This window comes from Glycine soja, chromosome 8 (assembly GCF_004193775.1).
Source record: "Glycine soja cultivar W05 chromosome 8, ASM419377v2, whole genome shotgun sequence".
NCBI classification, from domain to species: Eukaryota; Viridiplantae; Streptophyta; class Magnoliopsida; order Fabales; family Fabaceae; genus Glycine; species Glycine soja.
The window spans coordinates 12,650,366-12,664,468 of record NC_041009.1 but is presented as its reverse complement, the minus strand read 5'-3'; the positions used below and the strand labels follow the sequence as shown (position 1 = coordinate 12,664,468).

The following is a 14,103-nucleotide window of genomic DNA, read 5'->3' as shown; positions in this document are numbered from 1 at the left end:
CTCTTCATTAGAGTTCTCTTTTAACTCTTTTTCAAACCCTTTTAAGTTGAATTTCTGCATTCTATCACTCTCACCCTGTATCACACTTTCACAGAATTCCATGAGTTTTACCAATAAAATCAAACAAAATGCATTAAAACAAGGACAAACTCATGTACAAAATTACACAATAACCAGTTTATCACTCTGAAGAAAAATGAGAACATCGAATAGGATTAAAATTTGACCATTGAAGATGTAAGAGCATTTTGACCGCGATATGTAATGTTAATCAATATCCATAATTAAAATCCCCTGCTATATGGAAAATCCTTGTGTTCAAATAATTTTCTTGAGAGATTAATAAAAATGTTTAGAACCTTGAAGCAGAAGTATGTTAGAGAAATGTTCCTTCAATGTGTTTTCCTCTTCAAATTCCTTACAGTAGCTTGGTAAAAGTAAAATTGAAATCGCACGTCAGATTTTATATGTTTTTCGTATTCATCTGTGGTGTTAAGATAACTTTGAAAACCTCAGAAATTTGCCCAGTTAATGAAAGTGTACTTAGCCAAAGACATGATTCGCTTTGCAATATTTTTATTGGAAGGATTTTATTACATTTTTTTACTTACCTTCTAAACATAACGGAGGGCGAAAGACAGGTACCAAACTTCATAAGAATAATTTGAAGGTAGAAATTAAAGTTCAACTCAAAGAGGTTCAATAAATATTGCCAATATTTAATTATAAGAATAAATCAGTCACATCCCTGTTAATGATAATGCTTGAGACTACTTGAACATCAAACAGTATCTGTGACTACTGATAGATGAGAATACAACCTTAAAAAAGTGTGATGGGTTTCAATCAGACAAAAATATTGGCAATAATTGTGGAAATGGTGAACAGCCAAGCAAATGAATCTATCAAAAGCAATAACTGGTGATAGAAAGACCCTCTGGTACAAATTAATATAAACTATGAATATTATATAATGTATGGTTGAGATATCCAATTGAGGGGCCTATTGCTTCTGCCAATTGAAAACAGAATTCAGAGCCAGATAATCATCCTGTGCTAACAATTGCACATGATTTTGTTCCTTAACAGACAAGCTGTCACTGTTACCACTGACAAGGTTTACTTTCATCACAATTAATAGTTTTTTAAAGAAGGTTAAGTGATCAAATTCTTGCATGAGTAGAAAAACATAATAAGAAAATAACACTATGTTCCATTGAACTTTCACATGCTTCATGCTTGTTTTACTTGTTAAAACTGAATAACCCCTTATTCGCCACTTCCACCTAACCATGAATTTGACAAAACACAAGAAAAGAAATCTCAAAATGGCAAGTTTCTTCTTTCTTGCACTCATTCATCAAACTAAATTCAAATCAAATCCATCCTTACTTGCAGATTTTAGCTTCCTTGATCAAACTCCTATAAATGGTGAAAAAAAGAACGAGATCAAAATTCATACCAGCATCATCATCATTTATCATTCTCTTTTCAGCAACCATGAAATCTTCAGGAGCATTAGCTACCCTTGTGCTTCTGATCCTACTTCTCGCCACAACTTCAGAGGCTGCAATTTCATGCAGTGATGTGATCAAGGACTTGAGGCCATGTGTGAGCTACTTGGTGAGTGGCAGTGGACAGCCACCAGCTGCTTGTTGCTCAGGAGCTAAAGCTCTTGCCTCTGCTGCAACAACCTCAGAGGACAAGAAGGCTGCTTGCAACTGCATCAAATCCACTTCCAAGAGTATCAACATTAACTCACAACTGGCTCAGGCTCTTCCGGGGAACTGTGGAATAACCCTTCCTGTGGCTATCTCTCCCAATGCTGATTGTTCCAAGTAACATTCATATGCCCTTATCATCAGAAAAACACTTTCTGATACACTCTTTTTAACTAGAAATGATAACATAGTCCAGAAATATCGTGTTCCAACTAATTTTTACATGACACGTTATAAGTGTTAATTTTATATATATATAAAATTAGAGCGATTGCCAACAGAAAAACATAAGCATCTCAACTATGTTGGCTTCCTTATGGGGTTTAGGCCAAAGCCCATTTGGGAAGCTAACAAAACCTATAATTAGGAAAAACATTTCTATTAAAAAGAAGGACATAATAAGTGTTAATAATTCTTTTCCATAGATTAAAAAACTTGAATATATGTGCAAGTAAAAATTAGTCGAAACTATAAACACATGGCTGTTCAGGATTATTTAATATTTTTTTCTTTCTAACCCAATCAATATTAATGAAATATATTAGAATTTATAAAATTATACATAAAACTCATTAAATAAGGAGTGAAATTTATATTTTAATATGATTTTTATTGAATTTTAACTAATAATAAAAAAGTGTGATGAAAAGAGTTTTGTTAACATTTCTTGGCCTTACATATTATGTTCTTTACATATTTTGCTTATTTTATTTGTAATTTTTTATAGTTGTAACTAACCTTTTAAATTAATTATTCGTTTTTTAGTTTATACCATTATTTTGCTACACTTTTTGCAGGGTTGGTTGAAACTTGGAATTGGAGGGTGTTGCAGAGCATGCTGAACATTTTTCTGCTACATATGTATGGATGTATAACATATTCTGTAATAAACAGGAATCTACCTACGTGGATTTCTTTACTAAGTCCATCTTTTTGTTTATAATATGTTGCCTGAATGTTGTTTCCAATCTACCTTGATTGTAGAGCCACCTGCGGCGCCTTTTAATTAAAATTCACAAATGTTATTTTGCTATCTACTATGTGAAGGATAGCGTTCAAGTTATTTGTATGCCAATAATAGTATTCAAACTAAATAAAAACATAAGGAGTTGGGTGTTATTTTTTGTTTAAAAGGTTCTGAAAACAAGTTTTTTTTTAATGGAAAATAGTGTTTGTTTACCAATTTGGGCATCGGTCTCACATGTTTCAAGAAACAAAATGTGACCGAAGAATTTTTATGGATTCACATTGAATGAAATTTCAACGTTTTACAGACACACCCTACATTTTTTTTTTTAGGGAAACACACCCTACATAGTTGATAAAAATACTGTCAGCAAAAATCTCACTTAAGAGAATAATAAATAAATTGCTAACATGGCCAATAAATAACATGAATAGCAAAAAGAAATGATGAATTAATGGAAAAACACAATTATATAATTATTATTAGAATGAGTTAACAATGAAAAAAAAATAGTATGTCATCTTATTATAAATTTTCGTGCATGATAATGTTAATAATAATTACTTTAAAAATTATATTTAAAATAATTTCTAATTAATTAATTAATAGTATAATTTTTTTAATATAAAAGTATGTCAAAATTAAACCATTTCATAGTAATAAAGAAGAAGAAACGAATTTAGCAACTCCTAATATAAATATTTACCCTTATTCTAAGAGGATTTTTTCAAATCTGATTAACCCTCTTCCCAACCCAAAGATGTTAATTGCACCATGTTTTCTTTTTGTTTGATTAATTACTCATATTGTCCACTAGTTTTGGTTTTGGTTTTGGTTTGTCGCCATAGGCATATACCATATATTTGTGGTTGACTCCAACTCAAATACGTGTAAGGCAGGTTACAAAATCTTAGTGCCCTATCTATGCCTTTTGCCTTTGAGCATAATTGGTGTTCCTAACTTGGATATATGTTTGAAAAACTTGTTCAATGGGACAACAACTAATCATTCCACCATTTATGTATTGATGGACAGCTCTATAGGCACACGACATGGACTCACATGTGGCATGAATACGTGCTTTGACTTGAAAACTTAACACTTGGGTAAAGGGTACCCTAACTCACCAATGAAAACATTATTGGAGTCATTATGAGAAATGGATTCTTAAATGTAACTCGCACCAACCTTTTAAGGCCGTTTAAATTACACATTGGTGTTCTCTTCCAATTTCAAATCTTCTTCTCAAACACCATTAATATATCACTGTTTCTTCCAAAGAAAAAACACAACATTGTTTTGAATTGACGTATAATCTCACTTGAAGGACAACTTCTTTCTAGGACTTTATAGACATTTATAAAATAGCTAATGGATTATTTTGCTATAGAATTTACTCACACACATATATAGGTGTATGTGTGTAGAGACTAGGGAGACATACATATAGAACAATATGCTTCCGGAGAAATAAATTAAAAGAGATCTTTTTTAATTCGGAAATTTAGAGAAGAGAGAAGATTAAATGTAGGAGTTAAACTTATCTCCTTCCATTTTTTATTTTTTCTCTAACATTGAGGGAAAATTTAATAGGAATTAAAAGTAGTTTATAATTTTTAAAGTGTACTGACAAAATTATGCTTGAGATTTTATTTATCCCTAGTTTTCCCATTAATAATAATATATTATTATTTTGTTTTCCTTTCTTGCTTAACAAATAAAGAGACTCATCTCTTTCATTTTTTTAAACCAAACCAAGTAAGAGACATGAAAGGAATGTATGATAGAGATCAAATCACATCACACCGGAATAACTTACTAATTATTATGTAATTTAAACTAATTATTACATAATTTAAATATAGCCAAAAAGAACTATTACATAAGTTAATAATATTGGACAATTTATTCTTAAAACCTACAGTTAGATTGAAAATTTGTTAGGCATATAATTTAACTAACATAAACCAAATCATGAGCCAATGAAGAAGCAACATGATACATTTGTCTCAAGAATACATACCTCTCTAAAACTCCTTTGACTAATCACTGTGGAAATCCTGAACTGTTCAACCTTGACTGCAACATCTTACTCAGTAATAACATAAGATATGAATTAATCTTAACTATTAACTATATATAAATAATTGAAACAATCAGTAAAAAAAAATAATTGAAATAATTTTGTTTAAATATAATCTTGAGTATTTAATTATTTTAATTGTATGATCAAGGTTACTTTCTTTCGCACTCTAACCTTAGGGTCTTTGATAGGAAATTTTCTGTTGGCATTTTGATGAGATTAATTTTGTAATTATGGCTATAATTAGTTACACCAAGTCCTCCTCCTGACAAGTGATAGAACTCACATATATTTTCTCTTTCAAATTGCAATATCATTATTTTTTAAAAGAAAGGAAAAGCTCGAATCTTTTTAGAAAAGCTATCAAACCTAATTGAAGAAAAGCATCTTTTCTGATTTTCTCCTTCATATAAAGCACAAACATAATTAGCGGGAGTTAACAATAACTTTAACAACCAGTTAAAAAAAACAAGAACTTCAACAAAAAAAAAAAAAAACACATGACGTATTTCAATTCAAGTTATTGTATTGTTAATTATGCCATTTTACCATATCTTAACCAAACATATGGGGTTGAGTGTTATTTTTTAAAGCATACAATAAAAAGCCATAATGATTAAACTAAAAAGCCCGTGCTTTTCAGAACTGTGATAGACATAACATTGAGTATATATTTCATGAATATTATACAGACACACATATAAACAATGCCACTAGATCGAAGCACTGGCTCATTCTTAAATGTACGTATATTCGTTTTAATTAGTTGACAATAATATTTTTTTATTAATTGAAAAAATTGGGATGGAACTTGAAAGACATCGGTTTCCTAGTTTCATCTACATTGAGCCGGCAGATACTTTTAGAACTAAACTAATCTAAATTGTTCAAAAAAAAGTTTGTAAAAATATATTATTCAGAACTATATATTTACGACAACATTAATTAACAACTCACAAAATACTTTATACTATATTATGAGTACAAAATGAACTTTGTTAGACAAATAATGAGATGATGAGAAATTATATATATTAATTTAATTAAATATACTGATCATATAACTGAAAATTATTGAATTTTATAATTATGACTTAAAAAAACCATATCTAGACTAAATGTTGTTAATTGTTTGATAGATAGTATAAATTGTAAAAATTTATTTTACAATGACTATACATCAATATTATACTCTATAGTAGATAAAGTCATAAAGCTTTTCCCTAATACGTTTAGAATGCTGCTTTCTTAAAGCCAGAAAGAAATATGAGTATGAATAATGAAGGCTAAGTGAAAGGAGAGGTGGGCGTATAACCAACCATAATGGAGGCTTTTTATGAAAGAAAATGCTAGCTTGCAACACTAACATACCATTCAATCTCTCATGGGCCCATCGTATCAGCATCACAATAAGGCGATAACGCGTTTGTGCACATCTTTTCCTTTTCTAAGTTCTTCTGTAGTCAAGGATAATATTGTCTTTAAGAGCTTAATTTTTATTGTGGGCACAGAATTATTTTACACCATTATTTAATTAATTAAAAATCATCCTATATACTATATAGCTTTAAAAATAAAAGAAATTAAGAAATACTAGTAACATATTATATATCTTAATTAGAAATTGACTTAAATTCATTAAAAATCACCAAAAGTTTCATTTTTCATTTAATAATTTTTTCTCTTAATTAAAAAAATATACTCATCAAAATTGATAATTTTGAATAAATTTTAGTTAATCATAAATAATCGCTATCATTTTGCAAAAGAAAATAAATTATGTACAAATAATATAAAGTGATTTTATATTATTATCTACTCATAAAATATAATCATATAATATAATGTATGATAAATTTTGTTAATTTTTACAATAAAAACCTTAAAAATCAATGATTTCTATTTAGTTGACACTTGATGGAATAGAAATTTTTTTTACAAAATAATTGTTTCAATTAATTAGAAGATAATAATTTTGACAATCTATGATTAAATGACGAGTATATTCCAAAGAGGTGAAGTGACTAATTGACTGGCCTTGACCTGTATAATCACATGTGCATGCACCTGAATTTTTCTTTCCACCATTACTTTCTTCAATTAATAAAAAGGCCACCCACTAAGGTCACAAGCAAGAGCATAAACATAAACAAATGTCCTTATTAAGACAGCTTTTCACTAATCAAAACATGGTAGCAAAATATAAAAAAATACAGTTTCCTTGTCCCATAATAGAATATTCTGTTCACATTCACACCTCAACCTTCACAGCTCTAGAGAGAGGAGCAAACAAAAACAACAAATATATATAATATATAATATAAACAGGGAAAACCAATGAAGAAACTTGTTTCTTGTAACTCTAAGAAAGAAACCCACCACCCCTTTTCTCCAACAATTTTTTGGAGACTTCAAAGAGACTAGGAGCTTCATTATACACCACAAAGCTAAGGGGTACCACAAAGTTACTAAAATAACTACAGTAGATGAAAATAACACCTAGTTTTTTTTGTTGTTTTTTTTTTCTTTTTTTGTTTGATTAACATGAATGATCAAGGGCAATTTGGATTTCTACCAGGACCACCATAGTAGAAGTAGTTACCCCAATCTCCAGCACTACCAGTTTGAACATTGTAGCAGCTATCTTGCTCAGTGTAAGTGCCAAGGTCTTTTGGAGCTCTAAGCTTGTTGTCACCATCAACAATCTGAATGTTCTTGAAGTAACTAGCCTTGCCAAAACCTTCCTCAGGGAAATGGCCACTCCCCATTTGAGTCGAGGTGTGTTGGCCGTCGGACTCGGAGTTCACGACCTCTCCCCCCCACTCAATCATTGACGCACTGTCGGAGAGGTACGAGAATAGAGGAGCCGGCCAGTATCCCATAACATGATCATTACCAAACTGCATCCACCAGTTACCCTCTTTGGGGTCCTACATACACATTGGTTTTCCATAATAGACAACATCAGATGGCATTGTTTCATATTAATAAATCCATGGCCCCTCAAAAATAATGCAGCATTCACATATAATGAAATGTGTGTGTCAGAGATTCTCTTGATTTAGAATTAACTAGTGTTGTCTGCACAAAACAGTGGTATTAATATTTTAAATGGTGCCTTATGGTAGTGTTTGTTAAGTGCTGGGCGTATTTTCATGCCAGAATGTCCAATATCAAGAGATAATATATAAAATGGAAATAAATTAAATAAAAAATAAAAAATGTACCTTCCAGACCAGGATGCTGATATCATATTGGGAAGAGCTATACTTAGAAAGTGGGGAGATGCTTGCTCCCAGGGCTATATCACTGTTAATTTGAATAAAGCCAGAGCAAAGGAGATTATAACAACCAGTAGCTTGATATGCATCACTCTGTCGTGGTAGTGGAACAATTGCATGAAAAGAATAAGAAATTAAAGAAAAAAATTATCAGAGAAGACAAAATTGGGGTGCTTGAATTGGTGACTCACTGTCCAATAAGTGAAGAGTCTAGTGTTGTTGTCTCCATACAAATCAGGGCTGACCTAATTAACAGAATAGAAAAACCAGAAACGGGAAATTAGAAGTAAAGTGATAAATCTTATCTTTATGAGAATGCTGATTTTGAAAAATATTTGCAGACAGAAGATGACAATGGAGAAAAAAAAATTAATAATACCTGCCAACCTGCTTCAATGCTGTTGAGATCTTGACCAAAAGAGCCACCCAAAATCCACATTTGAGAAAGGCTAAATTCATTGGGTTGTTGAATTTTTGGGTCCCAAACGTTTATGGTTGCCTTGGCTCCATAATACTTATCTCCCTCCACATACACTATGGCATGCTAAATGCTCCAAAAAGATCAAAGGAATAAAGAAAAATACACAAAATCAGGATAAATATATAAACAAAGAAATAAACAGCTTTTATCTTTTGCTCCCATACTAACTTGTTTTTCCTTTAGCAGAAAATAAAAAGAAGCCTAATATGGTAGTATACGTCTTTTTCTTTTTTCTTTAGCATAAAAAAGAAGCTTAATATGGTAATAAACAGGTTTTTCTTTTATTTCATGAGAAATGAGGTTAATTTTCCTAGTAATTAGTAGTAAATTGAACTAGTTTTTTTTTTTAGTCACTCTATCCGGAAGGATTTTCTTTTACACGATTTGAACCAATGACCTCCCTCTCGAGAATGCGCCTCACAATTGAACTAGTAGTTAGTGCATTATTAGTATCATGGTAGTGGCAATACCTGGTGGCCACTCTGACTGATGATGTCAGGTAGAGGTTTTGCAGGTTTTGGCTGAGGGAAGCTACTTTGCTTCTTCTTTCCAAAATGCTGAACAGAGCTTGTTCTTAATATGTCATCCTTTTTCGTCCTTCGGACCGGAATTGTTCCTTCAGGGCACCTCCCATTTTGGTGCCACAGCTGAGTAATAGGCTTTGAATTTGAAGAGACTTTGCTTTCTCCAAAAGGATGCCCTTCTGGATGGAAATTTGGTTTCATCTGCATCACCAAAGCATATATGATTGTTTGAATTTTGAAATTCAAGTTTGAACCAAATAAAGGAAAGAGAGAAACAAAAAAACACACAAGAAAAGTAAAATTCTTCACCTGAATCTTGTGATTTTTGAGGTCAGGGTGATCAAAAGCTGGCTGGTGTGTAACATGGATGCAATCAATAACATCTCCATCAGGACTCTGCTCTCACAACAACACAAATGCAAATTAGAAACTTGCAAAAAAAAGAACTATGCTCATGTATGCCGTCAAAAATCCAAAGAACCAAACCAATAACACTGTAATTCAAAGCAAAACCCAGAAAAGGCACCACTAAAAAGCACAATAAGAAGATTCTGCTCTAAATTCAAGAACAATTGAAAGAAACTAAAAGAAAGTCCCCCAAGTGAGACAACATGAGCATCCAGGATTAAAGTTCCTTTCACCCCGAAAAAGGTCCATTGTTGCAAACACCAATTAGAAAAAACAGTTTAGCCATCAGTGAAAAAGTGGAAGAGGCAAAAGAAAGAGATATCATAAACGGCATAAAAAAGCTAAAGAGAAATAAAAGTCATAGCAGAAATAAAGAAAGAAAGAAACGCACACACACGCACTCTCTATCTCTCTTTCTACCTTGATGGACCTAACAGGAGGCCTATTCAAGTTCTTCAAGTGCTTCTGAACCTCAAGCTTCTGAATTGAATCAGTACAAGCCAAAGGCACCACCACCAATACCATGCAAAGAAACAACAACACAACCTTCCCCATTGCAACAACCTTCCAATCCAAAAGCATGCAACTTTATGAGAATTCTCAAAGTGGGTTACCTTAGACTAACTATAGAACCCAAAGGGTCACCAAAAACCACGAAGGATTTATAGCACACACACAAGCACAATAAGAACCAATTAAATGGCCTTAAAACTATGACGGGTTGTTGTTAATAAAAAGAACAATCTTTTAATCAATTTTTTTTTCTTTCTATATATTTTCTTAAATGGGGTTCTTTTGTTTGGTTGATTTGATTCTTTCTTTCTCTCCCCTAACCTTCACCTTACTTTGCCGCTTATCCTGCGCACTCCACCACCAACCACAACAAGCACCACACCACCACCCTTTGCTACACACACAAACAAAAAAATGTGCTTGACACCTTTGACAGGGTTGAGTGAGAGAGGGGCCCTTCAAATTCCCTCCTCTTGGGTGTTCCTTATGAGTAGTTTTGTTCCTCACAATCCTACAAAAGAAACTGCCGACGCTTGCAAGGGAAAAAGAGAGGGGCATTATGGGAACAACACAACACAAAAAGAAGGAAAAAAAAGGTTTTTGTGGAAATGCATGGTGGTATTATTCAGTCACCATGATTTCAAATTGTGATTGCGATCTTATCAGGTGAGTTAAAAATCTTTACATTATGAAAAAATGTGACTGATACAAACATAATTACCATCGTGATTTAAATCCATGCCAGTCACCTTCTAACAAAATTGAGATTACACTACTCACAGTGGCAGGAGAGAGAAAGTGTGTGTTAGTTCCCGCTACAATGGACAAGCATGTGATCATGTGTATGAAATTACTGTTTTGCTCCTTAGGGTCACGGGATTGAAATATTGAATTCCCATTTTTCTTTCTCTCTTGCTATTTTTGTTGTTTTGCTCTCTCTCTCTCTCTCTCTCTCAATGCACGATGCTGTGAAATAGTGGAAGGAAATAGAGGTTGGAAGTGGAAATAATTGGATGCATTCTTGTTTGTTTCCATTGTTGTAATTAAGAAGTTACTTCAAGGTTTATTTTTGTTTTGTTTTCTTGGATATGTTTATCCAAACAAATGAATTCAATAGGGTCGAGTTAAATTTTAGATGTTTATTTTTGAATTAAATTTAGATTTTAGTATAATTGCAAAACTATAGGATTTCTTTTTAAAAAAAACGGTTGTTATCAAGACAGTAAATTCATGGCTGGATAAATTAGTGGATCATTAATTACTAATTGAATTACATGAATTGGTATTTCAACTTTTATTGAATTTATTTTTGTTTATATTCCCAATTGTATTAAATATTCAGAGAGTATTTAGGATAAGTTCTTTTAGCGTTTAGAATATTGATGGTAGAAAATTAAGTAAACTTAATCTGAATATAATGACACGGAATGAATTAAAATAAAAAATACAAATATTAGTTTACTTTTTACATATTTTATAATGGAACGGAATGGACTTTCCAGTTCGTTGTTTGAAAAAAAAAAAAACAAGTTAAGTGAAATAAGTTATGACTTTAGATTTTATGTTATCCCTTGTTAAAATCATGTTTTCGTAGAAGTTAAAATAAGAATATTTTCTTTAAGAAAATTGTTGAGTCACCCATCCCAAATTGAAGGGGATAAAAATTGGACTAAACAAAAGAATGGGATGGATCAAGTATCGTCCCTTCTATCTTGGCCTATTCTTATTTTTAAAATATATACCGAATTAACTTTCTTATCTCTCATTCGCTTCACTTTATCATCTATCATTAATCTAAAAATTGCCTTAGTTTTTCAGGAATTTTAGGCTATAGATATTTGTATTTGGTGTAAATATTCTAAAACTTATTCCAAGAATTTAACATTCCCAAAAATATTTTTTTCATTAAATTTATATCTACAACTTTCTTATAGAATGGGTGGTAATTTAAGATTCCCATTGAAAAGAGAAATGTTTTCTTAAAAAATATGTCTTTCATTTTCAAGAATATCTCAAACATATTTATAACATTCGGAAACATAATTTTTTGATGAAAATATAACTAACTAACCGAAAATTGAAAAATTAATTTATTAAATTATATATATTTTAAAAAATTAATTATTGAAGTAATTATTAATTTACTTAAAAAGAATAATTATAAAATTAGATAAATATTGAGAATAAAAATGAAAAAATATAAAAAATTAGAAGTTAACATTTAAAAAAATATTAGAAACTATTAAAAAATTTATTTAACGGTTTGGTAAATAAATTTTTTAGTTAGTAAAAAAATTTGAAATTAATTAAAATATCTTAGCAAAAAAAGTTATAATTTCAAGAAAACATGATTTTTTTAAGATAAAAAACAATTCTTATATCAAAAACCTGATGGAAATAGAGAATGTCTATAATTTTTAACAAATAAAACTGAAATCAAAATATGTAGGTTTTAATTTTTAATATTATAATAAAATGCATATTATATATTAAAATAATCTCAACAAATTCAGAACACGTTATTTCAATTTCTTTTTTGAGAAATGCTATTTCAATTTCTAATAATTCAATTTTTTTGGTGATTTGATGGATTCCGTTTGGTTGGCATGCCAATGCAGATTTGTACTTTGCTCAGAATGTAAGGACGGGGACAAACGAAAAATGTTTTAAAAGAATTAATGAAAAATAAACAAGGGGCTAAATAATATTTTATTATTATTTAAGATGATTTATTTTGTTTTAATTATGATATAAAAAATGAGAAAGAGTTATAAATGTTTATAAATCTAACTATTGAATATCCACGTTTAAAAATATTTTATTTCTAATTAAAAATTGAAAACTAAATCTAATTTAATTACTATGATGTGAAAGAATATTTTTTTAATCAGCAAATTATATATATATATATTTTGATAATGTATGAGATAAAGGATACCCAAACCTATATACAAATGGTAGACACCATCTCCTGATGTATTAAGTAGTAAATCTCATGTCATGAGGTAGGATGAAGATCACCTCTCTCAAGACCTCATTCCATTTCCTATTCCACCAATAAAACATTGACATCATTTAAAAATCCACATGTTTTTTTTTTATTATGTTTCTCACATTACCCTTGACAGGTCTATTAGCACAGGTCTGCTTTCTAGAATATTACTACCAAGTTTCACGAACGGTGTTAACAACCTTTATCTCCTACCTTCATCTAATTCACTTGTACTTACTAAAACATGTCTATCATTATATTTGGGATAAGTAAAACTTATGACTAACTAAGTAAAGACTCAAATTATAAGATACCTTTGTAAACATGTGATTTTTGAAAATGATGGGATTTGGATTTATTTTGAAAATGTTGTGGGATATGTGTTCTTTTGATGAAATTAATTTCTTGCATTATAAGATGGTTGACTTCTAGTGGACAATAATTCAATTAATCTATTGGTGGACCATTTTAATCATTAGATATATTAATAAAAATTCAACAAATGAGATTAAAATCTATTTACTTATTAGGATTTTTGCAGTTTAATCCCCGTATAAAATCATTATATGGACCTATGTGCAAAATTATATTTAAAACATTTGGAACCCTAGCAAAGAACAATGTAAGGTAGAAGAAAAACCAAGACCAACTTCCCCTCCCATTTCACAATGTCAAGAACCCACAGTGTCATCACTAATTATTGCTGCTTGTTTTCGATCTATTGAATTTTTTCATTGTGGTGCCCTAACAACCCACAATGAAAGCGATGTCAAGGGGGTCAAGTGTGTGTTTATATAAATACTTCAAATTCAATTATAGTCATTTCATTGTGGCGAGTGAGAACCATGCAACGACAAGTGACTCGGGCTTGTGCTTAAGGATCTCTAAACACTTCTTTCACGTCGAAGATTGGACATCTCACATGAAATTTGCAGAACTAGTCATCTATAGGTGGTTCGATAGTGAGTGGTCTGATAACAACCCAATAATAGGTGGTCCAGTAGGTCCAAAGATACTCGCTAAGATATGTTCTAATATCACCTTAGAATTTTAGTTGAGACTAACTCAACTCAAAAAATATGCATGCAAGGTAAACCTTGTCCCATACTTATATATTATATATTGATATTGTC

At 30.8% G+C, this 14,103-nt stretch overlaps 2 protein-coding genes across 5 annotated transcripts; one reads left to right on the top strand and one right to left on the bottom strand.

Annotated features, from left to right (window-relative positions):
- The first annotated feature begins 1,360 nt into the window (after positions 1-1,360).
- Positions 1,361-2,840, top strand: LOC114423058 (non-specific lipid-transfer protein 8-like). The gene is made up of 2 exons (XM_028389666.1): positions 1,361-1,838; positions 2,519-2,840. The coding sequence occupies exons 1-2, from the start codon at positions 1,429-1,431 to the stop codon at positions 2,526-2,528; spliced, it is 420 nt and encodes a 139-aa protein (XP_028245467.1). The 5' UTR covers positions 1,361-1,428; the 3' UTR covers positions 2,529-2,840.
- A 4,077-nt stretch (positions 2,841-6,917) lies between these two features.
- Positions 6,918-10,879, bottom strand: LOC114422044. Of its 4 annotated transcripts, none has more exons than XM_028388223.1 (8): positions 10,759-10,857; positions 9,886-10,029; positions 9,367-9,453; positions 9,004-9,258; positions 8,432-8,596; positions 8,244-8,297; positions 7,999-8,145; positions 6,918-7,701 (listed from the first exon to the last, which is right to left on the bottom strand). In XM_028388223.1, the coding sequence occupies exons 1-8, from the start codon at positions 10,816-10,818 to the stop codon at positions 7,324-7,326; spliced, it is 1,290 nt and encodes a 429-aa protein (XP_028244024.1). In that variant the 5' UTR covers positions 10,819-10,857; the 3' UTR covers positions 6,918-7,323. The 4 variants fall into 4 exon arrangements, with proteins under 4 accessions (XP_028244024.1, XP_028244022.1, XP_028244025.1 ...); XM_028388221.1 differs by lacking the exon at positions 10,759-10,857 and adding an exon at positions 10,306-10,551; XM_028388224.1 differs by lacking the exon at positions 9,886-10,029 and having other exon boundaries at positions 10,759-10,879.
- Between the last annotated feature and the right edge of the window lie 3,224 nt (positions 10,880-14,103).